Source organism: Vigna angularis, chromosome 2 (genome assembly GCF_016808095.1).
Source record: "Vigna angularis cultivar LongXiaoDou No.4 chromosome 2, ASM1680809v1, whole genome shotgun sequence".
In the NCBI taxonomy this organism is placed as follows: domain Eukaryota; kingdom Viridiplantae; phylum Streptophyta; class Magnoliopsida; order Fabales; family Fabaceae; genus Vigna; species Vigna angularis.
In genome coordinates, this window is record NC_068971.1 from 9,583,969 (window position 1) to 9,594,844 (window position 10,876).

A 10,876-nucleotide genomic window follows, 5' to 3' on the forward strand; every position below is an offset into this window, starting at 1 on the left:
AATTATCATAACCATTTAAATTAACTCATAATTACTTATTTTATACAATAAAAGGTAATTGATGCAATTTCTTATAATATTGTACAATTCTATCAATGTCTAAAAAAGATAGCATTTTTTTTTACCTCTATTAAAATCCACTTATCCATGTAAACAAAAAAAAATTACACCAATCCACATATAGTTAAATAACAAATTTTAAAATTAAGTTCATTCAGTAATTGTCTATATTAAAACTAGTCAGAGAAATGTTGAGAATAATAAATATACAATGTGAAATATTTCTTCTTTTGAATATTTTCAGGATCTGGTTCTTTTAAATGATAGCATTTAATTTGTTTTACGTGGAAAGAAATTAAAAATTATAAAATATTGGTTGAATAGGGAAAGACACATTCAAAGAGAAAGAGAGATGCTTGCATTTTGCTTGCACTAATTTGTGTGGATAGACCAAAACATGTTTATAAGATATTTGTATATAATTTTTATTTTACAGGTAAAAATATTTATACTGAAGTATTTCGTTATCGTTTTTGATTACTCTTATATATAATTTTTATTGATATCTATCAATTTCTTTATTCTCTTACTTTTAATTATAATATTTTTCAGTGTGTAATTAATTTCAAAAAATTAACTTTCTATATTTTATATAGTTTTATCTTAACCTCTTTATTGAAATTAATGTTTATCCTGTTTAGTAATATGTGGTTTTATTATCATGTACTGTAATCAGCACAATAAAAAATACTGCACTTATCATATTATTTTTATTTATTTAAAACTTAGTAAAAAATATTTCAAAATATAAGAAAACACACACATATATATATATATATATATATATATATATAAGAGACACATATTTCATAATTATGGGAATAAGAAAACATATAAATATCTTGTTATGGTCCCAAATTATTCAAACTAAAAAGGACAGTTAAAATAATTAATTTAATTAAAATTAATATAAAATTGAATAAAAAAGGGCTTATATTTTTACAAAAAAGTATATTTTATATAATTAAATTAATATAATATAAAATATCATATATTATCATTTAACGTTCAGCAACTACTTATAATTGAATAACTTAATTTCATAAATTTTAGCTACTAGGTAAGGTTTTGACTTCTAATCAGTTGTTCTTTTCATCTAGCTTTTAATTTATTTTTCAAATATAACATAGAAAACTAGTTAGTTATTAATAGTCAATAATTGAAAGATCCAAATGGTTAAACTAACTTATTAAATTACAGTATTTAAAAAAGAATATGTTAAGGTGGCTAATAACTACAAAATAGCTTAAATAAACTTTAATGGTATGACATTCTTATATAAATTTTAAATTTATTCAATTATTAAAACCATATTTTGAGGTGATTATTATCTTATTTTGATTTTCTAACATGCTTAAAGAAAGTTAAAATATTATTATAGTTAGGAGTAATTATATTCTCCTATAATTAATGTGATTTAATATATTTTTTCTACTTTTTACACAATTACTCTAAAATACACGAAAAACAGTGCCTCACAAAAAATTAAAAGATTATTAATTGTTTTCGTTTTATGTGAAATTTCCTTTTCTTTTTTGACATATATTAAACTAAAGAGTTAATTATTTTGACCATTTTAGTTAAGTTATCAGCTTAGGAGAAAAACAATTAATATATATATTTTCCTTCTAATCCACCTACTCAATTGTAGCTTAATTAACATATTAAAAATTAAAGGCATTCAATGAATATTGTGTACTATAAAACCAGGAATGGAAGGAGGGAGAGAAAAATCATAGAGAATTAAAAAGCTTTCCTCTTGTGATTATTTTGATAATCAGGTTAATTGAAATGAGAGCATCAAAATGGAAGAAAAATGAAGTTTATGAAAGATGAATTGAGTAGTAAAAGAAAATGAATTCACTGAGTGGTGCATACATTTTGGTAGTAGACCTTATAGGCTCATAATGTATGAAGAAAAGGACAAAGGAAAATGGACCCAAGTTTCTGATATTCACATTTTTAAAAGTGTAAACTTCCGTGATGATTTTGTTGCCATATGAGTGAATTAAGCTAAATTAGTCAAATTATTGAGAGTCCCAAGATCAGTTTATAGGAAACACTGAGAAGAGGGTGGCCGTGCATCTTAGCAACACCATCATAACTAAACTTTTCATTTTCCTTCATATCCTCAAAAAGTTATTCAAAAGGTATATTGCAAATTTCACAGCTATTCACAGACTTTAAAAGGGTTAAAGTGGAAAGAGATATAGAGATATAGAGAGAGAGAGACTTTGTGTGTGATCACAGTGTGAAGAGTCAACCAAACCCTTTTTGGATGCATGTGTTTGTAAGGCTTTCAAGTGTCCACATGTTACCTTTTATCTCTGCTTTCTTCTCCAACTCTTTCCCCTTCTCTCTCTTTTCTCTTGTCTCTGCACAAATCTACAACCTTTTAGTTTAAATATTCATTTTCTTTTCCTTCTCTTTCACGCTTTACCATAGTCAAGCATAGCGGTTATCATGCAGGGAACAAGACAGCACACACTGAACTGAAACACTAGGGTTCTATGCCATCGTTTCATTTATAAGGAAAAGGTGCCAAAGTTAAGAACTTTTTTTTTCTTCTTATGTTGTTATTACTGATGAGTAACTGGTAATAATATTTGTTTTTTTTTTAACTTTCTAAATAATAAGAGTGTGAAACAAAATAAAAATAAAGACAGCATTTATTTGTTTATGTTTTGGGCTTTATCCTTTTGTCTACTTATCTTTCTCTCTCTGTATTATTATTTATTTATATTTTCCCTGGTTTCAAAAGGTTCTTTTTTGATTGCGCTCTCAGGTATATAAGGCAGATTCTGAGAGACCCATTTCATCTTTTGTGGTGCTACATGGCTGGGAAATTCTGGGGTTGGACGAATCAATCGACGCGAGGATTAAAAGTTTCTGCGACAAGGCTGAGTCATTAGTGGCAGCTTGAGTTTTTCAGAGGGGCTTTGAGTAGTAGCAGTTTCTGTGGGGGGTGTGCTTGTTTGATTGGCGAAAGGAAGAAGAGAAAGAGAAAAAGAAAAGCAAAAGTGGCTACTTTGATGAGTTTTGGGGGGTTTCTTGAGGTCAAACAAAGTGGTGGAGGGGGTAGGATCGTATCAGATATTCCTTACAGCAACGGTTCCAACCACAGCAACGATATAATGCCCTCTGGTGCAATCTCGCAGCCTCGTTTAGCCAGTCCTACGTTGGCCAAATCCATGTTTAACTCTCCTGGCCTTTCTCTTGCGCTTGTGAGAATCATCCCTACCCTTTTACTTCTCTTCTTCTTGTTCATAAGGGTTTTTGTTTTGGGTGGTTCTTTTTTTTTTCTTCTTACTTTGGTTTTCTTGTTTTGTTTGGCAAAAAAAACACAGCAAAGTGATGTCGACGGACAAGGGGATATGAACAGATTAATGCCCGAGAATTTTGAGCAAAATGGGTTGAGAAGGAGCCGGGAAGAGGAGCATGAAAGCAGATCTGGCAGTGATAACATGGATGGAGCTTCTGGTGATGATTTTGATGCCGCCGACAACCCACCAAGAAAAAAACGTTATCACCGACACACTCCTCAGCAAATTCAAGAGCTTGAAGCGTACGATGAATTTTTCATTTAAAAAAAATAGTCTTTTTTTTAAGGTTCATATTGATTGTTCTTGCTTTTTTTTTGGAGGTGTTGTTTTTGATTTTTCGTTTGTGTTTTCTGGGTTTTAGGCTTTTCAAGGAGTGTCCTCACCCGGATGAGAAGCAAAGGCTTGAACTCAGCAGAAGGCTGAATTTGGAAACGAGGCAAGTAAAGTTTTGGTTCCAAAATCGAAGAACACAAATGAAGGTAAAACCAACACTACCCTTATGTCAAAACTTTTCCTTCTTTCGAGTTATTTTATTTTCACTTTCAATTTCCTTCTTTTGGGAGTTCTGAAACCATGGATCGTTTGTGTTGTTTAGACACAATTGGAACGGCACGAGAACTCGCTGCTAAGGCAAGAGAATGACAAGCTTAGAGCGGAGAACATGTCTATGAGGGAGGCTATGAGAAATCCTATGTGCTCAAACTGTGGTGGTCCTGCAATGATTGGTGAGATTTCACTTGAAGAACAGCATCTCAGGATCGAGAATGCTAGGTTGAAGGATGAATTAGACCGTGTTTGTGCACTCGCTGGCAAGTTTTTGGGTCGCCCCATTTCTTCTTTAACAAGCTCAATTGGGCCTCCATTGCCAAACTCAAGCTTGGAGCTTGGGGTTGGGAGCAATGGTTTTGGAGGTTTGAGCACTGTGCCTGCAACATTGCCTGATTTTGGGGTGGGGATATCAAGCCCCTTAGCTATGATGTCACCTTCAACTAGACCAACTGCAACATCAACTGTGGTGACTGCTGGGCTTGACAGGTCAGTGGAGAGGTCTATTGTTTTGGAACTTGCTTTGGCTGCAATGGATGAGCTGGTGAAGATGGCTCAGACCGGGGAGCCTCTTTGGATCAGGAGTTTGGAAGGGGGAAGAGAAATTCTCAACTATGAGGAGTACACAAGGACAATGACACCTTGCATTGGTTTGAGACCCAATGGTTTTGTCACCGAGGCCTCTAGACAAACTGGCATGGTCATCATAAACAGCTTGGCTCTTGTTGAAACATTAATGGACTCAGTAAGCCCTTCAACTACCTTCACACTTTTCTCAAACTTTTCCTCCCTCTAATTTAATACCTTTTATTATTCTTGGCTCCTTTGGTTTTGTTATTTTCTCATTTTATGTTGATGTTCTTCTTCAGTAATGTTAGTAACGTGAATATCTCTATTATTCTTTTTGGGGTCTCATTTCTAACATAAATAGTATATTAAAAATAGTACTATATAAGAAAAGAGATGCCAGTCCCTGTTAATTTTGAATGCGTGTGAAACTGATTTACTTTCTGCTGTGACAGAATCGATGGTCAGAGATGTTCCCTTGTATGATTGCTAGAACCTCAACCGCTGAAGTTATATCTAATGGAATAAATGGAACTAGGAATGGTGCCCTTCAGCTTGTAAGTCTAAATTGTTTTCTTACAAACTACTTTTCCTTTTAAAACAAAAAATTTTCAATTTTTCAATGACATAAAATTTATTCTCAGATGCATGCTGAACTTCAAGTCCTTTCGCCCTTGGTTCCTGTTCGTGAGGTCAATTTTCTACGCTTTTGCAAGCAGCACGCAGAGGGCTTGTGGGCAGTGGTGGATGTGTCCATAGACACCATCCGAGAAACTTCTGGTGCACCCACTTTTGTGAACTGTAGGAGGCTTCCTTCTGGTTGCGTAGTGCAAGATATGCCAAATGGTTACTCTAAGGTGAGTAAATTACCAATATTCTTCTTAGTTAATGGCTGGTTTTATGTTCTCGCTGCAATTTTAGCATCCCAATTTTCTCTTTTTTGAAGACAGTAAAAATGATTTACTAGTACATTCTGCCAAGCCTTTTGTCTTAATACTTTTCTAAATATATATGTGTGTGTATATATATATATAGGCCACCTACTGAACCGTACTATCTCACCTGCTTTCATGTTTTCATCACATTTATTGTATTTTTTCCAAGTGGGTGCAAGTAACTGCACCATGGTAGCTTAATTGTGCATTATTTAAAGTGGGGGCAAAACACCAGGCTAAGGAATCATGGAGCTTTTGCTTTTCCAAGCTACATAGAAGGCTCCTAGTTCTAAGTAACTCGGCTTGTTTAGTGATTACTCACTATAGAACCACTCTGTCAGTGATGATTCCAATATATATTTTTAGTCTCTCAAAGAATTTGCACCCTGAGATAGTATGCTTCCCTTTGTCTCAATTATATTCCAATCTTTAATTTTCAACAACTGATTTTGATCCCATAAACTAATTGAGTAATACACCATGTTGCACAAATCTAGGTTATCCCATTAATTTATTGATGGAAGTCTCTATCACTTAAATTTTTGTAGCACGAACACATTAATTAGATATCCCCCTTTGAGCAATTTGCCTTGCAATATTTCACCTACTTTTTTATTCCATAAACAATTCATATGATGTTTCTATTCCACTCTTTTATGCTACATTTGTCATTCCCTAAGCATTATTTAATTTTGTAGACTATACGTGACCTGGTTCCAGCCCTATAGTCCATAGGTCTGTTATATAAATATATTCAATGAGGACCCTTTGAGTCAAGATCAAAGACTGAACATTTTGTCTGTTTCTTGGGTGTTTGGGATGAGTTCATCACACTGTCGTAACAAATCTCGATGCCCCTTTACACTGCACGTTGTAGTAGCTATACTCCATATCCCGGGTCACTCTATCTAGTACCTTATATTTTATGTACTTCCTCCAGGCTCCACAGATACTTTGTCTCTCTTTGATATTCCATGATTTCCCTTCCACATGCTTCTTCTATTCAGCACACCATCTTCTTTAAACCCCCCAAAAACTTAAAACACTGATTTAACTCATTTTTTCTAATCAACTAACCCAAGTGTTCACAAAACAATTATTATTTGTTCCTCAAATGGTCCACTTTGTAGCATGATGACAAAATTAGTTAATTTTAGGTTCATAAAACAAAAATAATGGTGGGTATGAGAGTATAATATATATAACAGACATTTGTTTGAATTACACACAGGTGACATGGGTGGAACATGCAGAATACGACGAAAGCCAAGTTCACCAGCTGTACCGACCCTTGTTGAGCTCAGGCACGGGGTTTGGTGCACAACGTTGGGTTGCCACCCTTCAACGCCAATGCGAGTGCTTAGCCATTCTAATGTCCTCAGCAGTTCCCTCTAGAGAACATTCAGGTACATTCATAGATAGTCAAAATTAGATATTTGTAATCTTTTAATCTTGACATCACAGTATGTTACGAATTTACTAATTTCTATGATCTGGGTGTTGCAGCAATAAGCTCAGGTGGAAGGAGGAGCATGCTGAAGCTAGCACAACGCATGACGAACAATTTCTGTGCTGGAGTTTGTGCCTCCACGGTGCACAAGTGGAACAAGCTGAACGCGGGGAACGTGGGGGAGGACGTGAGGGTGATGACAAGGAAGAGCGTGGACGACCCCGGCGAGCCGCCGGGTATTGTTCTCAGCGCAGCCACCTCAGTGTGGCTGCCGGTGTCGCCCCAAAGACTTTTCGACTTCCTGCGCGACGAGCGGCTCCGGAGTGAGTGGGACATCCTCTCGAACGGTGGACCCATGCAAGAGATGGCTCACATTGCCAAGGGACAAGACCATGCTAACTGTGTCTCCCTCCTCAGAGCCAGTGTACGTATATATATATATATATACATACATAGATAGATACAATGCAGATTTCCCTTATGATGAGTGAATATAATTAGTTTGTGTTATTATGTTAAAGTTGATATTATCTGCAGACATGCATAGAAAATAGGAGAGATTGGTTTTGTTTTTTAATGTTGGGGAAGTGGTGTTTTACCATTGTGAGAGGAAAATGTGGTAGAGAAGAGGAAACGTGAATGATGAATTGTCGCGGAGTGTGAAGGATAAAAAAGGTGAAATTGAGAAGGACAGGGTTGGAAATTTTGGAAGTATCTATGAAGACAATTGGCACCAGAAATAGGGCAGCGTTTGTTTCAGCAAACTTTTATAAAAAGTCAAAATTCAGGACTTTTGTCAACTTTCTATTTTCCTCTCTTCTGACCTCATTATTTTGCCCTAATTTTTTTAAATTTGGGGGAAAAAAAGGTGGTACCGGGCTTTGACTACCCCCCACCGAACTTAACGAAAACGACAACACCTAAAGTTGAATTTTTATTTTTATTTTTATTTTTCTTTATTAATTTTACAGCTTATTATTGTATTTTTATTTTTCTTCTTGCAGGCTATGAATGCGAACCAGAGCAGCATGTTGATTTTGCAGGAGACGTGCACCGACGCGTCGGGGTCGCTTGTGGTGTACGCGCCGGTGGACATTCCCGCAATGCACGTGGTGATGAACGGCGGCGACTCTGCCTACGTGGCGCTTCTCCCGTCGGGGTTCGCCATCGTCCCGGATGGATCCGCGGCTGGCGGAGAGCAACACGGGGGCGCGTCGCAAAAGAGGACGGGTGGATGTCTTCTGACGGTGGCGTTCCAGATTCTCGTGAACAGCCTCCCGACGGCGAAGCTGACGGTGGAGTCGGTGGAGACCGTGAACAACCTCATCTCGTGCACAGTGCAGAAGATAAAAGCAGCGCTTCACAGCGAGAGTTGAGTGTCACGGGCGCCTCACGTGACTTGTTTATTATTATTATTATTATTATCATTACTATTATTTTGTTTGGTTTTGGGGATTAGTTCAAATTTGTTGTAGCTAAAAGTTGCGATAGTGGCGCGTGTGAATGACGCGAGGGGTGGGGGTGTTGAGTCAAGAACGAACCGCGCGTGGGTGTGAAAACTCCTTGCAAGGTGTCGAGGGTCCGAGGCTCGTTCGGGTCGGGTTAGGATCTTTAACACATGGCAGGGGTGGTGGTTCGGGTATTGACTCGGGTCGACCCTTTGTCTGCTCTACTAGCAGTAGCAGCAGAAGAAAAGAAAAGAGAAAAAGGAACAAAATTGTGTTTCTGGTTATTTTTATCTGTATTGACTTGAGAGTTTGCTAGAATTGGATCTAGTAGTTTGTTGCATATGATCAAATCAATAATTTGTTTTCATTTTTTGACATTTTTAGATCCTATACCTTTTTCTTTTCTTAATTTTAGTATCTCCATGTCTCGTCTTCTTTTAAGCTTATTTCTCAATAATGACACTAACTTTCAAAAGTTAGTGGCACATGGTTATCAATGTTTTATTGTCAATTAAAATATATTTTCTTTATTTTTCATCTAAACATTTTATATTTATTAAGTTGGCTACTATAATTTAAAAAAAAAAAAATAATTAGCGTGTGCAAAAAGTGACATTTTAACGTTGGTTCTTCCTCTGGTTGAGAAATGAAGAAACTGAAAATCTACAAGTATGAACACATGACTTGTGTTCTCAAAATGATAAACAATGGTGATGGGTTGTTGTTATCCACGCGCCGTTTGCTGATAGTGAGAGTTTAATAATAAACAAGACAATAAATAACTCTGGTTGTGGATAAGTATCTATCAACTCAGAAATTATATTTCTAACCAAAATGATAATACTGATAAGATGTAACATAAGATAATCACTACAGAAAAAAAAAACAATGTGTTAGTCATGTTTTAATTTCTTTTTCTTAATTTTTCAAAATAATCATTTTATCTTTAATTTTTTAAAATACCTGATTTTTAGTCTTTAAAACCAATACATTTTTATTATACACAACTTATAGTTTGAGCATTTTTAGAAAAAAGTGAAATGACCAAACTAATTATTCTAAATGTTGGAAATAAATTAAAACTACAGTTTAGACAATTTTTCATGCAAAATTATCGTACTGTAAAATAATATTAGGAAGATTAAATAATCTCAAGGTCTTTAATGAAAAATAGTATGCTATCACAAGGAAATAGTAAAAAATATGTATTTAATATGATTACAAAAAAGAATATGGCTTCTGTGTATATAATTGTGGAAAGATGATTTTGAAAATTTTAATTAATCAAATATCTGAATTTTACAAGAGGTATTAAATTGTTGAAAAAAATGGATTTAAGTTTTATATTTTTATTTTTGAGAGAATTGAAAAGATAAAATAGAATGGAAGTGTTTGGTGATGAGCGTGTGATTGCATTAAATGAGGGAGCAGAAGGTGTTGGGAGAAGCGTTGCCATCATTAATGCACTACATACTTACATACTTGCGTCACCACACCTTCATTACTGTAAATAAATTTCAGATATCAGATATTTTTATTACATAAATTCAAATATCTCACACTCTTTCATTTTTCTCTGAAAGAGACAATATTTCTTAAAGAATAAAACCTAATATTACTCATGTTTGTTTTTCACTCTTCATTTTAATGATGCATAATAGTGTTTTTTTTTTCTGAGGAAAAGGAAGTTTATGTGACTCGTTTTGAAAAGAAACTTGGTCTATTTGGTAGCCAGCAAAATATTCTGCCATAACTGAATTCTACTGTGAAAGCAATGTATGTCCATTGTGATTTGGATTATTATATATAAAAGGGTTTACATATTTTAATAAATAGGGTTTGTATCTCTTTATGTATTAAAGAATTGCTGAAGAATGTGAACCACGTCTTTTGTTATATTACGATGTTTGGATAGTTAAATTTGAATTAATTTAATCATTCCTCTAACAGAGTGAGATTTATAATTATTGAAAGAAACTAACGTATTAAATTATGTGGATGAACATTTAGCTTAACGTTTGAATGTGATACAGCTATATAATTTAACCTGAATTATTAAAGAATTTGAATGTTTTTTACAAGACTTTATCAATAAATATATATATATATATATATATATATATATATATATATATATATATATGAGAAATTGAATGTTTTTTAGAAGACTATATAATTTCTTATATATATAAAAAAAGAAAATATTTTTTAACAACATTTTTTTTTGATAATTTTTTAACAACTTTTTACAACCGCTTACGTGATAGTTTGTAATTGGTCCGTTCCAAATATACGAACCAATAAAATAATAACACATAGTCTATTATCAAAAAAATTTTATTAATAAAATCTAGTATATTCAAAGAAAATCTAGTATATTCAAAGGTTTCAATTTATCATTTTCAATGTTTTTATTGGTATTATACATGAGTTGAGACATCAATATTTCTTTCTTTTATTTATAGTTATTATTAATAAAAAAATTCAGTAAAATATGAATACAAGTAGTATTTAATTTTGTAAATTTGGTACGAAAAAAAGAGTTGA

The 10,876-nt window shown here is 33.8% G+C and overlaps 1 protein-coding gene across 2 annotated transcripts; it reads left to right on the forward strand.

The window, feature by feature from the left end:
• Positions 1 to 2,416: 2,416 nt before the first annotated feature.
• On the forward strand, positions 2,417 to 8,706 carry LOC108329216 (homeobox-leucine zipper protein ANTHOCYANINLESS 2). 2 transcript variants are annotated; one of them, XM_052872786.1, is made up of 10 exons: positions 2,417 to 2,598; positions 2,846 to 3,284; positions 3,408 to 3,625; positions 3,745 to 3,862; positions 3,979 to 4,674; positions 4,952 to 5,053; positions 5,141 to 5,353; positions 6,663 to 6,837; positions 6,938 to 7,305; positions 7,886 to 8,706. In XM_052872786.1, the coding sequence occupies exons 2-10, from the start codon at positions 3,093 to 3,095 to the stop codon at positions 8,255 to 8,257; spliced, it is 2,454 nt and encodes an 817-aa protein (XP_052728746.1). In that variant the 5' UTR covers positions 2,417 to 2,598; positions 2,846 to 3,092; the 3' UTR covers positions 8,258 to 8,706. The 2 variants fall into 2 exon arrangements, with proteins under 2 accessions (XP_052728746.1, XP_017418815.1); XM_017563326.2 differs by lacking the exon at positions 2,417 to 2,598 and having other exon boundaries at positions 2,798 to 3,284.
• Positions 8,707 to 10,876: the final 2,170 nt, after the last annotated feature.

Coding starts and splice junctions, on each gene's coding strand:
- LOC108329216 (XM_052872786.1), top strand. CDS start 3,093: ATGAGTTTTGGGGGGTTTCTTGAGGTCAAACAAAGTGGTGGAGGGGGT. Junction 5,054..5,140: donor GGAATGGTGCCCTTCAGCTT/GTAAGTCTAAAT, acceptor ATTTATTCTCAG/ATGCATGCTGAACTTCAAGT. Junction 6,838..6,937: donor TCCCTCTAGAGAACATTCAG/GTACATTCATAG, acceptor TGGGTGTTGCAG/CAATAAGCTCAGGTGGAAGG.